The 20391-nt window shown below is 40.3% G+C and overlaps 1 protein-coding gene across 1 annotated transcript; it reads left to right on the top strand.

Moving 5' to 3' along the window:
- Positions 1–2000: 2000 nt before the first annotated feature.
- On the top strand, positions 2001–20159 carry cntnap1 (contactin associated protein 1). The gene is made up of 24 exons (XM_077734254.1): positions 2001–2718; positions 6768–6869; positions 6960–7153; positions 8213–8366; positions 9379–9582; positions 9653–9837; positions 9917–10066; positions 11268–11529; positions 11611–11760; positions 12956–13130; positions 13220–13326; positions 13412–13534; positions 13624–13827; positions 13895–14051; positions 14128–14255; positions 14332–14505; positions 14572–14790; positions 14867–15106; positions 17046–17285; positions 17370–17497; positions 17966–18059; positions 18145–18375; positions 18456–18500; positions 19797–20159. Exons 1-24 carry the CDS (start codon positions 2658–2660, stop codon positions 19988–19990), a joined length of 3921 nt encoding a protein of 1306 aa, XP_077590380.1. The 5' UTR covers positions 2001–2657; the 3' UTR covers positions 19991–20159.
- The last annotated feature ends 232 nt before the right edge of the window (positions 20160–20391 follow it).

Genomic DNA, 20391 nt, shown 5'->3' with positions numbered 1-20391 from the left:
CCCTAGGTATGAGTGTGAGCATGAATGGTTGTCCTCGTGCCCGGCGATTGGCTAGTTACTATTTCAGGTTGTCCCCTGGTGGGTGCCCGAAGTCAGCTGACATAGTTTCCAGCACCCCCCGCGATCCTTGTGATGGAAGTTCAGAAGAGGAATGACAATGAATAAAAGGTCAGAAGTCTATTCAAGAGTGAGAGAAAATTAGAGACAACACTGCCATCTTGTGGCAGTTTGAAACAGTCACGTTTGCGCCAAAAATAATACATTGCCTCTCATTTATGTTTCAAAGTACAACAGGATTGACCAATTCTATAAAGGACCTCAGCAAGAGAATGATAAGATGTACAAAATATCTTGGAGCAGAATTCGCGTATTTTTAATTTGAACATGCCATACTATACTTTAACAGTATGGAACAATTAAAAAAATAAAGAACCAGAGAAAGATGACAATTTAATCACTTTCGCTAGAGGATGTAGGCAATGAATGCTATTCACGTTTGAGCACCATTTTGAGAATTAACCTTAAAAGAGGCGTGCATAAGGATATGGATAAATATTCATTTATACATACATATGACCAAAGTTGTTCAGATTACTACTGTAAGGCCAGTGACACAATTACAATGAAGAACGGATTTGAGGGAGAAATCACATCCATAACTGAGTGCCAGGGCAGACTCTGTTGCAGATCAGAAAAAAACATGAAAGGTTTTATAAATTTTAGGCAAATCTGAATATTTCCCAAGACCTTTGTCAAGAAGAGTGAGAGACAGTGCCTTAGACCAAACAAAAAAAAATACTATCACGAGTCAAACATTCTAGTTGGCCTGCTTTGCTGCTTTGATGACTTACACTACTATCTAGGATCGACAACCCAAAATGTTTAATTAGCCACATTGGACAAAAAAAAGAAAAAGATGAATATGTCTGGAGCCTCAAAAACTTAAAAGCCTTATAATAGCCTAATAATGAAACCAATATATGCTGTATATATCTGTAGTAATCTACTTCAAATAATAATTTTTGGCAAAAAAAATCCATCACAAGTATTCATTATAAAATCCTTGTGCATTCTGTCGAGATCGACACACCACATGACGGGTCTGTTGTACGATGCTGCCTTAAGTTTAGTAACTTACTTCCAATATTAATGAATTAAGTTTAATTGCCAAGATGAAAATATTCATTCATCCATCTTGCATATATCATGGTTTGCAGGGTTTGCTGGAGCCTAACCCAGCTGACTTCGGTCCAAAGGCAGAATACACCATAGACTGGTTGCCAGATAGTTGTAGGGCACACACATCCTTCAGCCTCACAGTGGGGGATTTGGATGGAGTTTGCATGTTCTTCCCGGGCCTGCATTGGTTTTCCCTGGTTTCCTCCCATATTCCAAAGACATGCATACATTTGAATTCAGGCATTAAATGGGTTAACCTTACTAAATGTGTACATGTATAGATCATTTAGACTGGCATAAGATTTAAAGGAGGGACAGATGGTGGGCATGACCCCTACTTCATCTATAGTATATAGGAGTCATTTTCTAATGATTGTGTTATCATTATAGTTTAACGCCTTTTGTAATATTCATTCAGACTGGTAGTCTGGGAATCCCAAATTAGTGCCAGGGTGTTAACCAAGCTCACAAACAATCTGATTTGATTGAAAACACAAGCAAATCCAAACACACACACACACACACACACACACACACACACACACACACACACACACACACACACACACACACACACACACACACACACACACACACACACACACACACACACACACACACACTCACACACTCACACACACACACACTGGCATTCAATCTCACAGACACACTGACATCCCATAAACCCACTTCTTAATCTCAAAGCTGTTTTTATTTTTTCCCCTATTTGTGGCCGCTGTATTTCGAATCAACGTAAATCCCCATCTGACTAAATCCACCCCGCCCCCTCCTGAAATTTCTCCTATCCTCAGTCCTCTAAACTCATTCACAGCAGCTGGCATCATTGTTGTAATCTAACCTGTTCTAGAACATTTCTGACCGGACATTGGATCAGGACAAGGATTTTTGAAGCCAACCTGCAAGGATGCCTGGGTTTATTTCCTAGAGGCGTTAACCAAACATGTACCGATTTGACCATCTTAAAACTGGAAAGTGTGCCAACCTGGAACACAAAATGTCAGACAAGCGGCGGGACGTGTTTTTGTACCTGCTAGAGTGAAGAGGACAGGTGGATTATTTTTTCAGAAGGATTTATTTTCAGAAAAACATCTCTCAAGACTTCTTTTAAAGAAGCTATTTTGAGAAACTTCGACTGCAGATTTGTTCTTCTTCTACACACCCGCAACACCCGTTATGGTCTTAAAAACTTGCCTGAGAATCCTTATATTCAACTATTTGGAGTTTTAAGACTGGGCAAAGGAATCGCGCGCTCTCGGCTGGTCGCACCATCAGGACCAACATTCCATGCGCGTGCCCGCCCCGGTCGAGCCTGCCGGGGTTGAAGAGGAGTTGGACGATTTAAAGTTGGCTCGGCGTGTGGAAAATAAGGAGCCGATGCGATGAAAAGAGCATTCTGCGTGGAAATTCTGTCGTGTAATTAACATTTCCAATGAGGGCAAGGCAGTCTAACGCACAGGATGACTTGCAAAATATTGACTTTATCCCTGTTGATTTGGGCGGTGCGACACTGCTCGTCACGTAAGTCATATCGTGCAGTAAATGTGTTGATTTTTTGTGTGATTGGCATTTTTGCGTCTTTTAGGGAAAATATTGCGTGCGTGCTTAGCAGTGAAGGGCATTACGTGTCTGTCCTGGAATTCCGAAGGACGTGTTATGATAACTAAAGCATGCTTTGTCGCTGTAAAAACCCCCAGTACACATTTATCTGTGAGTTCAACTTGAGGGATTCAGTCGGGCATTTTGTGGTGTTTTCGTTTGCGTCAGTCCTGCAGAATTAAGGTGAGCGCTGATAGGACTGCCTGCATTGCAGTGCTTTCACCCTGCACGCAAGTTTGTCCCCGGTGCAGCCTTGCTCAACTTGCAGGAACAACGCCGCTGAATTGATGCGACTGCGTCAAACATAGTGAAGCGTACATTAAAAATGATGTCAAATTGAACTAATTGCCAGCCTTTGACGTGGATAGACGTCCAATTCATTTGAACTGGGAGGGTCTACTCGTGATAAACTCATTCCAACTAATTTCATACCCTTGATGATAATAAATGTCCAGTCCATTTAAACGGTCAGACATTCCAGTCCAAATGGATTGGCCGTCTATTAATGATGAATTCATTTTAACTCTTTAATTGCCATTGGCAGGTATAGCCGTCTAAATTGTTTGAAGTGTAGGGGATGGCAGCAAATGGACAAAATGGACTGAATGTTGTGACTTGTTTAAATTCACAGCAGAGGGATGAACAGCCCACATGATTGTCATCAATGTTACTGAAAGAGTCAAAATGATGACGGTTAAATATAGGCTGAGAGCCCTGGCTGGGACCAGCCCACTGCAGCACTTTTTGGAGGGAGTCATAAGCTGTCAATCAAAAAGCCTAGCCTACAATGAGGTACAAAGACCTCCCTCGATGTAAAAATTGTTTGAAAGTAATATAATTAACATTTTAATGATTTCAAGACGAATTAGGTTTCTGTACAGTATACTATAAAACACACAGAATGTACTTTTCTTTGCATGCAATGTCAAAAAAGTAATATAATTAACATTTTAATGATTTCAAGACAAATTAGGTTTCTGTACAGTATAATATAAAACACGCCGAATGTACTTTTCTTTGCATGCACTGTCAAAGAGATCATGAAATCACACATGAAGTTCAACTGTGCAGCATGACTCAGTAATTTTGCCTTGCAAGAGGTGGGGGTGCAGGGAGGATGTTGGCCACTAGTCACATGACTTGAATTTGGAATTTATAATTAATAAGCAGCCAATGTCGTTTGGAGGATTTGTGTGATTAAAGTTGGCTTCGATTCCGCTATGAAAGAAACATGAACCTTAATTAAGCATTATATTTGAAGTGAACGAAAGTTTATTGAATGCTGAGTACTTCATGATGTTCCAAAAAATATATTTGTGCACAGTTGAAATGGGCCAGATGAGAATGGACACTCCTCAGAAGACTAAACCATAGTGAGGTTAAAGTCTGTTCATTCAAACTCATTGGTTGCCATTGATAAGGATAGATGTCTAATCATCCTACTCTGAAATGATTGAATAAATCATAAGTACTGAATGTCAGATGTCTATTGCTGTCAATGGTAAACAATGTGTTTGAGAGGCTTTTGGAGAATTTTTGGACAATAAGAAATTCAACATCTGTCAAAATGGTTGATTAATTTGATCAATGAGTGAAGAAAAGTTGTCTCAAGTAAGTAGAAAGGCTCCCCACAACAGTGCCATTGGGACGAGACATTTAATCCATTTAAAGTGGGAGTGCTGGAACGGAATACATGAATTGTCACATGCTTGGATGTCTACTTGTGGTAAAGTCATTTCAATTTAAGAATTGAAAGAGCTATATGACTTGACTTGGTGGCTGCCGAGTGGTTGGAACATTGGTCTCACTGTTCTGGTGTAGAGGGTTCAATCCCAGGTGGGTGCTCTTATGTGTGGGGTTTACATGTTCCCCCTGGGTTTGGGTGGGTTTTCTTCAGGTCCTCTGGTTTCTTTCCACATCCCAAAAATGCTTGTTTGGCAGGTTGAAAAATTGCCCATAGGTATGAGTTTCAGCATGAATGGTTGTCCCCTGCCTGGTGTCCATAGTTGGCTGGGATAAGCTCCAGTGAAGCCCATGAATGAACAAACGAAATGAATGAATATATTTTTGAACTGTTAAAGGTAAATTTAAAAAGATCGGGTTGACCTTTTTTTAAATACTAAAAGAAAAAACAAATAAGAGAAAGTGTGTATGGTTTCCCTTAAAAAAATCTAGTTGTAATATAAATTATATTTTATTTTTTTACCCTTATTTCTACCCTTGATATTTCTTTTTTTAAATAAACATTGATTCCTCCTGGTTTAAATGAATTAGATGCCGACTACTGATAAACGCATGTGAATTCAGAACAAAAGGATAACAGAACGCCACATGATTGGACGTCGTTCATCGCTAATAGAACTGAAGGAACCTTATACAGTGAATAAAGTGCTGGTTGTAACAGCAGTACTAGTGATAAGAGCATCTGCAGAGAAGGTACTGCTCTGCCCCTCACCCTCCTCCTCTGATTTCTGCATAGCACTGCTGCAAAAAGATGTGTCAGCTTGCTGGGCCCGTCCCACACTCATACAGATGACGCAGCAAAAATGGAGAAGGTGCTCTAAAAGTGTCCTCACTGTTTCTACTCCACAGACGCAAACTGATGAATATATGATAGGAGCATCGAGAAGGGAAGTATTTTTGAGGGAGACATTGAAGGGTCCTTTGAGGAGACATTTGGGATATAGAGCCTTTATAGTGTTAGAAAGGAATGCTTGAGTTCCTTTCTTTACTTCTGGAGTTATTAAAGCCAATCAATAAGACTGCCTTAGAAGCAATGCAGATTTCCTGTCATTGAATATTCTGGTTCTGGGTGTGCACAGATGAATATTCTGTCAGAGCATGCAGATGCATTTGGGAAGGTCACATTAACCTTGCCTGCCATCACTCGTTCATACGGGGTAGTCCTTGAGGGGAAAAGCAATGTGGTTCTGACCTCTCAGGGTGTGACATTTATTCAAGCTAGCAAATAAAAGTAGGAAGTTTTGTATTTACTTGTTATTTAGTCTTTTGCAATGACAAGGTTAGATGTACAATCGTCATTCTTCTGTCTATATGAATGAGGTTATCTGTATCTCTAGCAGACATGCAATTCACTGGAAGTGGGAGGAATGGCAGCGAATGAACGTTGAAGTGTAAGAGTGGCCTTGAATAAATGAATTACCATTCCTCCCATTGCCCAATGATTAAATGTCTAGCATTGTCAATGGCAGCCAATGAATTATTAGTTGGAATCACAACGAACCTTTACACAACAGAAAGTGTTTAGGTCAAAGCCCAATAATGTTTGTATTTACTTGTCATCATACAATGTCATCCACAAGTTTGCTCTTCTCTCTTCATCTATTATCATGAGATGGCAAGGTTTTCATTTAAATACCCTGGAAACAATAGATCAAGTTTACCGAGAATATCATGTTTATTTTTTTTACCATATTGTGCATTTAAAATCCTTTCTTTTTCCCCAAAGGTGACAGTGTACCTTACAATCCAGTGCGTAGGATGTATGAATTCTAATAGAAATATTGTTTCTCCAGTAATTTGCTCAAGACATACATACATTTGCCGACTTAATACCCATATGAAAAACAATACATTGATAAACCAAACAAATACAATATTAAAAGATAAAGAACATCAACCAATATAGTTTAGCTTCTAGTAAAAAAAAAGCATCTCATTCATTACAATTAAAATAACCCTAACCCCAACCCTAACCCTAACCCCAACCCTAACCCTAACCCTAACCCCAACCCTAACCCTAACCCCAACCCTAACCCTAACCCCTAACCCTTAAAAACTATCTTTGCGATACTTTGGGTTTCCTTTATTAGCACGATTTTAAGGTTTATTTTCCAATAATTTTTCGATTTACCACTGGCAGATTTTTTTTACAGTTGTTATTTATTTGCTGTGTCATATTGCTGAGCGTGTGATTGTCTCCAATGGTTGATTTTTATTTTTGCTTCCAGAAGAATGTGTGGACCCACTAGTCTCAGGACTCTACTCTTCGTCCTTCTTGGCCTCCTCCAGATATAATTTTCTCTACTCTGCCAATTTTGCCAAGTTGTATGGTAAAGTTCCTGCTCACTCATAGTAATGACATGAATCTCAGAGTATTTACATTGCAACTAATTGCAAACATGCCTTATATGTCTTTATAGGTAGCAGCGGCTGGTCGCCCTCCCTTAGGGATCGGCAGCCCTGGCTGCAAGTGGATTTGGGTAGGAAATACCGCCTCAGGGCCATCGCCACCCAGGGAACGTTCAACTCGTACGACTGGGTCACAAAGTACACCCTCCTCTATGGAGACAGGCCTGACTCATGGACACCATATATCATGAAAGGAGGCAACTCGGTTAGTGCCGGAGGAGGGAAGCATTGAATGCATTGGTGACACCCTATCACTCATAGAGTGTTGGTTGGGGCTGGGGTGGGCATGTTAATTTTTATTTTTCTCAGGGGCCATTAATTTCCTGCTACTCATTGAGATTTAGGTCCTTCTAAGCAGGGATTTCTGTACCTAGGAAGACTCCTTTTAGTTCAAGATGTCAAACTAGGGCCCAAATCTAGTCTGGCCTGACTGGGCCCATCATTCTTTTTCATTGACTTTTGTTTGTAAAATTTCTGTAACTTATTTGTCGCACACCAATAATTAACCAAATACATGAAAAAAATAATGCTTGAAATTCAGGAGAATATTGATTGTTTTTTTTAATGCAAAAATGAAACTATAAAACATGCTGTGCTTAAGCGCCAACTTTTTAATTAAAATTGGTGAATACATAAAAATTAAAAATAAATGAATGAATATATAAAACAAAAATAGTTATAATAGTAATAATAGTTATTTAATTTTGGCCGACCCTGTTTAAATGGCATTGATGCCAATTTGACTGTGTAATGTTCCAGTAAAAATTAAATGGATGCCTAGTGTCCTCAACAGCAGACAATTCAGTTAAATTTGTATCTACATATATTGGCCAACATTTTCCTATAACAGTGTGTAAAACCAAAGCTTACAAGGCCTACATATTTCTTTCAGGTTTACAATTAACAATCAGGACAGGAAACCTTTGAGGCCAAGTTCACATGATTGTTTTATCAAAGCTTGTAACCTTTTGCTAACACTGTTAAGTAATTATAGTAGATTTTGATCCTTCGTTTGACTTTTTACATCAACAGTATACTGTAGCGGTATTGGATTACTACAGATTCATGATATGTTGATTTTAGCATCCTGCAGTCCCCAAGGAGCAAAGCTTTCCACAAGTTAATGAAGATTTCAGGGGGTGGACTGAAATATAGCACATTATTTCCGCCACTGACAAAGCTCATTTAATCGCCCCTTCATCATTCCAGGCGAGTTTCTTAAAAAGACTATGACTCAATATCACTCCCTCCTGTTTTTTTGCAGACTCTGCCTGGCAACTGGAATTATTATCAAGTGAAGAGGAACGTTTTTCATTATGCCTTTACTGCAAAACACATTCGCCTTCTGCCTCTAGCATGGAACACAGAAAATGGAGGGAAGATTGGTGTCAGGCTGGAGCTGTTTGGATGCCATTATGGTAAAAGATCATTTCAGTTTAGTTACTGCTGGCCTTGTTCTCATGGAAATATAGTGAGGCAATGCAATGTGAGGCACTCTAACACAATGTGCTTTAAAAAAAGAAAGTAATAAACAATTTACAAAAAAACTATCTATTGAGGCAGCCCAGCGCCCCGAGTGGTTAGCGTGTTGGCCTCACAGTGGGGGTCCTGGGTTCAAATCCAGGTCGATCCACCTGTGTTGAGTTTGCATGTTCTCCCCGGGCCTGCGTGGGTTTTCGCCAGGTACTCTGGTTTCCTCCTATCCTCCAAAAACAAGCATGGTAGGCTGATTGGAGACTCGAAATTATGCCTAGGTATGAGTGTGAATGGTTGTTTGTCTCCTTGTGCCTTGCGATCGGTTGGCCACCAATACAGCATGTCCCACGTCTTTGGCCTAGAGTCAGCTGGGATAGGCTTCAGCACCCTCTGTGACCTTAATGAGGAAAGAGTGATTCAGAAAATGAATGAATGAATGAACCATTTATTGAAAATAGAAAAAAACCCTCATCAAACTCACTATAACAGGTTCAAACAAAAAAATAAAACAGGAAAAATGTCATACATTACAGTTTTGAACAACAAGTGCAGTTAGGAAAATACTATAATAAAAATTGTGTTTTTAGGACTGAACTATGTGTTTGAGCACACCTCAGATTTTTCTGTCATTTGTTACAGAGAAGAAAAGGTGATTCCTCTCTTACATTGCTTGGTTCTTGTTCTTTAAACATACAACAAACCAGTTCCAGGTGACTTAAGGCATAGCCGTTCAAACTACAGCCCTTGTGCCGCCTGCATCCCGCTACACAGTTTTAACTGGCCCGCAGAAAATTATGAAAATGTAATTGAATAAAGCCTTTAAAACAATGTTAAATTTCTTTATATTCTGTATCTTTTCTCAGATTTAACTCAGCATATATCTTGGTCCAAGTATTGCAAAACTTCCTCTAAGATAACCTACGTGTCCTGTCAAAATGTGCACCACTCCCCCAGATTCCTATGTGCTGCAGTATAACGGGGATGACTCGGTGGTCTATATGTATCCCGGTAAAAGGTTCCATACGCTCGACGACCACATTGAAATCAACTTCAAAACCCTGGAGCAGGAGGGCTTGCTGTTACACAGCGATGGAGTACAGGGGGACCTCTTCACCCTCAAGCTAAAAAGAGGTCGTCTCCACCTTGATATCAGCCTTGGTATGGCCTGACATCATTTAATCTGGGTAATTCAATGTCATCAGCTACAAAATAAATGTCTCTGTTTCAGGTAGTAGTGTTATACACAAAACAGATGGCCGGACCACTCTAGTAGCTGGAAGCCTTCTCGACAACTTACACTGGCACTATGTTACCATCAAGCGATGGGGCCGTCAGGTAAACTTCACTGTTGACAGCCAAACGGTGACGGCTATCTGTAACGGTGAGTTCAGTCATCTGGATCTGGACAATAAGGTAGGCTACAATCTTTAGAAAGTTGAAATCTTAAGATGTCTGAACCAAGGTGTTAAGGTTCTTTGCGCCTGATTTCTAGTTATATGTCGGTGGCGTAATCGAGCCCAAAATGCCTCACCTGCCCACCACACCGAATTTCCGTGGTTGCCTGGAAAATGTCTTCATCAATGGCATCAATATCATCCAAAAGGCTAAACGACAAGAAGAGGACATTGTCATACCGAGAAAGGTATTCTTTTTAGAGCACATGTCAAAAACCAGACGGCCAGATCAAACTGATTTTGAGTGCGCTACCAAAGTAAATTACATGCATTTATCAATCTCATGTTTTTAAACAATATTCCTGTAGTCTTCAATGAAAGCTTGAGGAACAGAGAAAGCAGAGAGTGATGAAATTTTTGTTTCTTTCGTAAATAAATAAATAAACGAACAGGTTTTGGGTGGCCTGGCGGATGAGTGGTTAGCACATCAGCCTAACAATTCGAATGTTCGATCCCAGGTGTGGCCAGGTTTTCTAAAATGAAAAAGAGAATCGAAAAAAAAATTGACTAGATTGTCTTATTTTAATAAAAAATGAAAAGATAACAGAATAATTATATTTTGTCTTTTTGTGTTAGTGAGTCAGTTAAATTTTAAAAATAAGGATCTAAACATAAAGATAATACTTCTTTTAATAAAGCGATTGGCTGCCCACAAATTCAGGGTGTCCATCGCCTGGTGCCCGTAGTTAAGTGGGATAGGCTCCATCACCCCCCGTAACCCGTGTGAGGATCAAGAGGTACGGAAAATGAATGAATGGAGTGTTGTGGGGTCTGCTGGGTGAGTGCTTAGCACATCAGCCTGGCAGTTTTGTGGTCGAGGGTACAAGCTCAGGTGAGTTCACAGTGTTGAGATACCATGTTCTCCCTGGGCTTGCGTGGGAGTTCTCCGGGTCCTCTGGTTTCCTCTCACATCCCAAAAACATGCATGCTAGGATGGTTGAACACTCTAAATTGCTCGATGGAATGAATATGAAACGGAATGGTAGTCTGTTTCCTTGTACGCTGCAATTGGCTGGCCACCGATTCAGGGTGTCCTCCGCCTGGTGCCCTTAGATAGCTGGGATAGGCACCCCCCGTGGCCCTTGTGAGGACAAGGAGTTCAGAAAATGAATTTATTTATTAATGAACAAAAATGAATAAATAATGTTGATATTAACTTTTTCACTGCCATCAACAGTGTAAGACCACCCAATCCATTTGAATGGTTCGCATTGAGAGATCATGTATACCTGACAATAACGACTATAAACGTCTAATCCGATTTACTATGGTGCCTCCTAATGACAATGGGTTGGACATCTATAGCCGTCAATTGCAGCCAATGAGTTAAGAGACTCAAAATTACTCGCTGTGGAGTAGATGATTAAATAGATTTTGGATATATTACAGAAAAATATGCATTTTGCCTGCCGTGACATTCTTCTTAAACCAATGACCTTCGCTGGACCCAACAACTACCTGCAAGTACCAGGCTTTTTCAGACGGCCTCGTATGTTCATCAAGTTCAAGTTTCGCTCGTGGGACTACACAGGACTACTCATGTTCACTCGCTTTGCCGATGACTTGGGTGCCCTTGAGCTAGGACTGAGTGAGGGGCAGATCAACGTCACTATCTTTCAACCCGGAAAGAAAAAACTTCAGTTTGCTGCAGGTTGACCTTTCACAAATGTAATGATCAGACATAATAAGTGATGAGAATCAGTGATTTGACAGGCTTTTCTATTCTGTCCAGGTTATAGGCTTAATGATGGTTACTGGCATTCAGTGGATTTGGCAGCCAGAGATAACCTGCTAACCCTCACAATTGATGAAGAGGAGGGTTCTCCGTTGAAGATCACTAACCCCTTCACAATTCGTACTGGGGATCGTTACTTTTTTGGAGGTGAGGTTCAAATATGTAGTTGTTTTCATCTTTTCACTGTGAAATTAATTCAGTTTACCAGTGTCCAATCAATTTGAACTGCAAGAGGTGGCAGCAAATGAAGAAATGGAATGGACTCCCACTTCAAATGGATTACAGGTTTAGCGTCATTAATGGCAGCCAATGAGTTAACGTTGGTTCCGCGGATGTCTCTTACATTGGGTTTGCCCATATCTACACTCGGCTATAAGTTGCTATCTCTATCTGTGTCTGATACTGCTAGCAGGCTGTATCCGATTTGGTCACAAGATCAGATTCGATCCAGTATTCATATTTCAGCACCCTTGCACTTATTGGCTGCTGTTAATCAAACCACAATGTAAACATGTTGAGAAAATAATATTAATGACAGATGATCGTGTCATATTTTTAATCAAATCAAATCAGATCAGATTGGATGTCAGATCTTCCAAACATCCCTACTCAGACATATTCCTCGGGTGGTGTATTGGATTTTATCTGATAAAGGGTGCTACTCAAAATTAAAAAAAAAATGTTTCAGGGGTTCAAATGATTCTTGGATCTGTACCTCCAAAATAAATAAATACAAATTTATTAAAAAAAAAGATTTTTTTTCTGGAATTAAATTCAAATTAATCATTTTTGAAGGGGAATCCCTACTTCGCAGAAATTCACTTATTGCGGGTGGTCCCGGTCCCCATTAACCGTGATAAACGAGGGAACACTGTAAATAAAAATACACCCACAAACATAAAAAATTATAATAATTGCAGTGCCACATCGAATACAGCCCAGAGTAAACTTGAAATAATTATACATAAAAAGTAATAAAGAAAAATATAATAAAATTTACATATCACTGACTTTCGGCTAATCCCCTCAGCAATCGCCACAGCAAAACAGTCTGCTAGTAGATATGTCACAGGTTTTATGCCGCAACAGGCATAGTTTTAAAAAAAATGCATGTTTTTATTCTGACCGATTACCACCAGTTGCTTCGGAAACTATTTCAAACCTCCTACACTTACAAAAGAATAAAACAAGAGACCACTAGGGTGTGGTATCTCTGCCCCCTTGCTGCTGTACAAAGAGAAAGGTCGCAGATTGATCAGTACTGTGGTAATTGTAAACACTAAAATCTGGAGATAAAAGCAAATCAATTTCTTCTGGAATATCTTCATGCCTTTTTGTTTAGGCTGCCCGAAAACCAACAACACCATCAGGAAGTGTGAGACCAAGTTGAACCGCTTTCACGGTTGCATGCAGCATATCTTCATAGACAATGAACAGCTTGACATCGACATTATATTACAGCGACAGTGGGGGCGCTACGCTGAACTCTTGCTGGGAACATGTGGAATTACGGACAGGTGGAAAGTCTTCCTTTCTGTTACTGTTGCGCGGAATATGAAGTCACTGCTGATGGGTATGGAACATGGTTTTGCTTTTTGATTAACAGATGTAGTCCCAATCCTTGTGAGCATGAAGGTAGATGTATTCAGTCATGGGATGACTTCATTTGTCTGTGTGAAAACACAGGTTATAAAGGAGAGGTGTGTCACATGTGTAAGTATCAAATACTATAATAACATTGTTTTTAAAGACAAAACCATCCCGAATTATATGAATTGAAATCTTTTAACCCTAACAGCGGTGTATAAAGAGTCATGCGAGGCCTACAGACTCAGTGGAAAGTACTGGTCTGGAAACTACACAATTGATCCGGATCTGAGTGGTCCACTAAAGCCATTTGAAGTATACTGCAAAATGAAGTGTAAGTAAGAACTTCACTGATGATTCACTTCCAGAATTATATTATTTGCTTTCCCAACAATTATCTTCCACTTCAAACAACCTCACTAGCATACAAAGCTTGGACGGTCATCTTGAATGACCGCACCAGTGGTACAAAGGTAACAGGGAGTTCACTTGATAATCCATTTATTGGAAATGTCAACTACTGGAACGCATCCTGGGATGAAGTAACCGCACTGGCCAACACCTCCTTATACTGTGAGCAGTGGGTTGAATACTCCTGCTACAAGTCCCGTTTCCTCAACACACCAAGTGAGTCTGTTAACCAAAACTATAAGTGAAGTGAAGCTTAGTTGTGCTCAAACACTCTCTGATTCAGATGGAAGACCTTTTGGTTACTGGATTGGGCGCAATAATGAAAGCCACTATTACTGGGGAGGAACTTTTCGAGAAGTCCAAAAGTGTGGTTGTGCGATTAACCAGACCTGTGTTGACCCCAAGTATCAATGCAACTGTGATGCAGACTACAGACAATGGTGAAAAAATTACATATTGTTTTTGTGTTATGTAACACTGACCTGACAATATTAGAATGGTCTTGTTAACCCTTAGGTCCTCTGATAACGGTTACTTGGACTTTAAGGACCATCTCCCTGTCAGGAGGGTGGTGGTTGGAGACACCAACAGGACTGGCTCAGAGGCAAAGTTTACAGTTGGACCTCTACGCTGCCATGGAGATAGTAAGGACACCATTATTGGTTTACCTTTGTAAGGTTTTTGAGTCGCTTTCTCTCCATAACATTACACTGTTTGCAGGAAACATCTGGAACACTATAGCCTTCACAAAACCTGCCAACATAACCTTCCCAACGTTTAAGCCAGGCTCCAGTGCCGACATCTCCTTCCATTTCAAAACATATCGATATGATTCAGTTTTCATGGAAAACTCCGACGACCACCTGAAAAACTTTATCCGACTAGAGCTTAACAGTAAGTTTGCCCAGAAGCAAACTATTCTCCTCATTTGCCTGCTTTGTAACCCTCACTTCTTTTCAGCTACGCATAATCTGGTATTTGTCTTCATGGTGGGAGATGGCATCCAAAATGTGACTCTTCGCTCCCATGTGCCACTCAATGATAACGAGTGGCACTTTGTTCAGGCTGAGATTAATGTGAAATTGGCTCGACTCAAAGTTGACTACCAGCCTTGGGCTGTCAGGCGTTTCCCCAGTCAGACCTTTGTCACCATGAATTTTACAAATCCACTTGTTGTAGGTATGTGACCGCAAGAATAAGTAATACAGTTAAAGTAAAAAAAATGGTATATTGAATACATGTTGTTTTATAACAGGTTCACGCAACCGAACCCAAAAACCTTTCTTGGGTTGTCTCCGAGGGTTGCGGCTGAATGGTGTACCTATCGATTTAGAAGGGAAAGTCGATGAGGAAAAAGGTATAAGGAGGAACTGTACTGGCCATTGTCTCAATGCTACCATACCTTGTCGTAATGATGGACAATGTATTGAGGGCTATGCCTCTTACACATGTGACTGTAACAACACTGCATTTGATGGCTTCTACTGCCATAAAGGTGAGTTCTTAAGATAAATTGTCCATTCAGTCTATTGTCCATTGTATGCATGCAAAATTTCTAATTAAGACCTCCTCATACTCAAAACAAGATACACCTCCCAACAACAGCCAGTGGCCAAAGGGTGCCAGTGCATGTTTGAAATGTAGGGCAGCATGCGGTCGTCATCACATGTACAGGTGCGGCCAGTGGCTGTAGTTGGGAGGCGGATCTTTTCTTGAGAATGAGGAGGCCTTTACTCTCTTTTTTGCATGCATAGTATTTATATGCGAGTACAACATTTAAGTATTTTCATGCACAAGTGAGTATCGTCAATGGTTGGATTGGATTGGATAACTTTATTCATCCCGTAATCGGGAAATTTCTTTGTTGCAGTAGGAAGAGGGTGAGGATGCAGGAATAGGAAAGGCATTATACACAAATAGGTACTTAATAGTAAGTTAATAAATAAATACATGAATAAATATATAAATAGGTAACTGTGTTGCTGAGATATATATATATACATACACATACATATATATAGAAGCACATCTATACTGTATCCAAATTCAGGAGGTCCTAACCCACAGCCTTTTTTAAGTTAAAGAGCCTGACAGCTGATGGGAGGAAGGATCTGCGGAAGCGCTCCTTCCTGCAATGAGGGTACCGCAGTCTACTGCTAAAGGAGCTTCGAAGGGACTCCACCGACTCGTGCAGGGGGTGGGAGGTGCTGTCCATGATGGACCTCATCCTGGTCAGCATCCTCCGCTCTCCCACTTCCTCCACAGAGTCCAAAGGACAGCCCAGAACAGAGCTGGCCCTCCTGATCAGCTTGTTCAGCCTGTTTCTGTCCCTCTCCGTGCTCCCACTGCATTACAATGACAATCAGCGTCGATGTAAAAAGCATGCAATCGTTCATTGGGTTGGGAATTTATCTGGTAACAGAGTTATCAATACCTGTGCATTTTTATGAACCACTTGGGTATGGGTGACATCCACTGCTGCTTCATAATGCCCAATCTGATGATGGCTTCTGTGCTACAGTGCCTGCCCGAGGCCTTCAGGTTGGTGTCCGTCTGAGACACCCACCTGTTCAGGTGACTGTGCGGCGTGCCATTGGTGTGGTTCATCATGTATATCTCCTTTGAGTACACCATGGCCATGTTGCGTATGCTCACTCATCAGGACGTAATCAAGGAATTGAACACAGCTGCTATGAAATGACGTCAAGCCAGGAGGAGCAAACGAGCCGCTCCTGACAGCTCCGCCCAGTGCTCGCAGGGACATTACAAAGAAGGAGTTTCGACCAGAGAATTACACGAGGGAGTTGCGGGGAGAGAGACAGTGCCCATGATGTTCTTATGAGCAGCATCTCGCGTCCGCTTTCTGCCCGTATATCAAAATTTGTCTCGTATCTCGAGATAATTATTTGCTCGGAATTGTACTCGTATCTCGAATTACTCGTAGTACTCAAGGCTAATGAGGCAGACACAAGAGGAGTAAATTTTAATAACAAAGAGCTAAATAAAATCTTAATTACAAATAACGTGGAAAGATTATCAAAGCAACAACAACACCAAAGAAAACAGGGGAAAACATGAACGGACACGTGGAGAACTGGACAGCCCACTGACGTGACCAATGCGATGCTGGGTTAACAGGGTTTTAATACACCAACCTGGCTTGATGAAGACACAGGGTTTAAATACACGCACAGGACATGACAAAGACACAGGGTTTAAATACACGCACAGGACATGACGAAGACATTTTAAATACACCAACAGGGGTTGACAAGACAATTGGCAACCCATGGGTTACATTAGGGTAGCAACAGAAAAGACACAACAGGTGAAACTAATGTGTTACCAAAAGGGCAGGTCACACAAAGGAAAAATGCCCAAAATACCAAATCCCCAACATAACATGACACTCTCTTTTGTTGATCTCTTTTAAGATATCGGTGCCTACTTTGAACTTGGATCCTGGTTGAAGTACAATGTGCGGAAGAAACCGATATCTGACGAAGCGGCATGGGCCAACTGGATAGACCCGCATTACGACAATTTTAGCCTGGGCTACAACGACACAGCTGATGACATTGAGTTCAGCTTCAGCACCGTTTACACACCGGCCGTCCTGCTCTACATCAGTTCCTTTGTACATGACTACATTGCTGTGGTACTAAAGAACGATGGTAGGGATCAAACTCACAAATGCTTTTTCTACTGTACCGTAGTGTATACAATGTCAATGCCTATTGTTGATTTTCTTGACATAGGCAGCGTGGATCTGAGGTATAAGCTGGGACTCATCACCCACAAGTACGAGCTTACACGCCGTAATCTTGCAGACGGATACCCACATTACATCAACATCACCAGACACAACCGGACCATCAAAACACAGGTCTGCGGATTCACTCACTACAAACAGTATTTGCCTTAGTTCTATTAAACTTAACAGCACTTCCAACAGCCCAAAACATTGTGAGAGATACTGCTATTTTTTTGGGCAATTCCGTCTTGTCAAGAGCTTCTTGCTGAACTTCTGTCTCTTTTTTTAATACTGAATAAGGGCCAATAACATCAATCAATATTGCCATGGATCATCTTCAGGAAACATTTATTATTTAGCATTGAGCTACTGTGCCGTCTAATGTGGAAAATTGTCTAGTGTAAGTTCTATTACACATCAACAACCACTCCAGTGTGGAAATTTTTCAGTTTGTCGTTTTCAGGAATCGGCTCAAAGTTTCGGAAAAAATTGACAAATCTTTGAAAATAGGTTTACCCACATGACTATGGCACATTTTTTTGCGTGAGAATGAAATCCAGATTTACACTTGTATGAATCAGTAATTAATTGTCTCTGCAGGTGGACTTTATGGAGCCTATTGTCGAAAAGATAACATTAGTAGAAGATGCAAGATTCGACTCTCCAAGATCCATGTTCATGGGCAGAGTAATGGGTAAATTTCTCTTTTTCATGTCGAGAACACACAAGTAATTTTTTTTTAAATTAATACATTTTGACTGTATCTTGTTGTCCCCCAGAGGTCGGTGATATTGATTACGAAATACAAAGGCACAACGCCCCAGGATTCATCGGCTGCATCTCTGGCGTCAGATATAATGTCTATGCCCCTTTAAAAGCACTTTTCCGGCCCAATGAAACAGATCCTCCGGTGACTACTCAAGGTTACGTCTCTGAGTCCAATTGCGGAGCCTTCCCTCCCGTCCTGGGTTACGTCCCATGGGAAGTGGATCCCTGGTTTACCACCATAGGTATGCCAGTTAAACCATAAATACAGAAGTTAACTATAAGGACATGATTTGAGTTCTTATCTTGTACATGTATTTTTCAGATTATATATATATCCATGATGACCTTGGCCTTTTCTGGATAATAGGTGAGACTTTAAAACATCTAGCTAAGGTATTTTCCAAACTATAATGTGCATCTTAAATTATTGACCCAATTTTCAATTTAGTTTTAATTGTAAAACACAGAAATAGTAGCGTTAGTAGTAGGGGGTTGTGTAATACATCCCCTAGATCACGTGTCAAAGTGGCTGCCCAGGGGCAATTTTTTTTCTGTTTTTAGTTCATAAAGCATTTTGTAAAATCGAAAAATATATTAAAAAAGCTAAACATTGTTTTAGGTCTATAAAAAACTGAATATTCAGGGATTTTAATCCAGTTCTTTATTTATAAAAAAAAAAAAAATCTAAATATTATATCTAAAATGGTCCGGCCCACGTGATGTTCAAGTTAAAGCGGCCCGAAAACCAACCCGAGTCTGACACCCCTGCCCTAGATCAGGGGTGGGCAAACTTTTTGGTCCGGGGGCCACATTGACTATAAAAATTTGACAGATGTGCCGGGTCAGCACAAGATACGATACATATAAAAAACTGCATCCGTTAACAGTATATATGAAACATAAACAGAAAAAAGGACTAAAGTATTAACATACTCATCACTCATCATTAAAGTAAAAAGTACAAAGTAAAGTAAAAAGGAATGTATTAAGAACTATTAAAATGTAATTTAAAAAAAGATAGAGGGGCTGTAAAACACGAAAACAAATAAGAGTGGAAAGAGCTACTGACTTCTCGTGACGGCGCGATCTAAGGGGATTGAAAAAAAAACAAAAAAAACTTTTAAAAATTATTTGGACAATTTCGGAGGAACGGATTAAAACGCCTTGTGGGCCGTAGTTTGCCCATGTCTGCCCTAGATGGACCTTTATTATTAGTAATAGTAGAAGTGGTTGGGAGTTGTGTTAAACTAGATGGAGCTGTGCCAAAGGAAATTTCATACAATGATTAACAAATATTGATCCATATATAAGGTAGATCGGATTATAAGGCAAACTGTGAGCTTTTGAGAAAATAGAAGTCTTTTAGTTGCACTTTTAAGTGTGAAAAATACGCTATTTATCTCATATATCTGAGCCCTGATGTCACCACCAACAAACTTTACAGTCATTTGAGCTAAAACAGTAGATAGTTATAAAATGAAAAATAGTATGAAAAATCTTAATAGTTTTTATGGTAATTTGTAGTAAATTTGACAATTAATATTTTATTTGACAATGAGATGCTTTAATTCATCATAAAACAATTCTGCTGAAATGTCAAAACATGCACTCTTTTGTCCAGTGGTGTTTACCTGTCTTTTTAACAGCTGTTTCTGTCCCCTAGTCATTGTCATCCTGGCACTACTCCTTCTGCTGGCGGGCTTGTATAGCATCTACGTGTATGCATACCAGCAAAAGGGCACCTATCGCACCAATGAGCCCAAACACCTAGAGTCGCCCAGCAGCTCGCGGCCCCTCACCGAAACCCTGAGACGAAAGATCCTGCCCGAAATGGATGAAGAGTTCAGGGGTGGCTAAACTTAAAAATGCCATGTGGAAGTAGTGGGACTAATAGACAGCGACTTTAGGAAGGATTCACACTTTTTTTCCCTTTGATTATTATGTTCATACACCATTGGCAGTCCATCTGAAGTAGTCACTTGTGGGTTTAGCTACCAAGATTTACTGACTGTAAAAAAATAAATAATCAGAAGTTAAAGGAACAGCAGTTTAATGCATGCATTGCCACACCTTAATAAAAAAATTGAATAAACTGCAACTGAAACTATTTATAAGTCATCCCATCAGTATATCAACCTACTGTTGTTGGCCATCAATGGGTTGTCCAAGTCTATGCTGTTCTCAGGTGTACTGGTTACCCATTAGCTGCCATTGACAGCACTTGATGTCCAATCCATTTGGTAGCAGAAAAATGACAT

This window comes from Stigmatopora nigra, chromosome 15 (assembly GCF_051989575.1).
Source record: "Stigmatopora nigra isolate UIUO_SnigA chromosome 15, RoL_Snig_1.1, whole genome shotgun sequence".
NCBI classification, from domain to species: Eukaryota; Metazoa; Chordata; class Actinopteri; order Syngnathiformes; family Syngnathidae; genus Stigmatopora; species Stigmatopora nigra.
The sequence above is the reverse complement of the archived record's forward strand: the minus strand, read 5'-3'. Positions and strand labels throughout refer to the sequence as shown.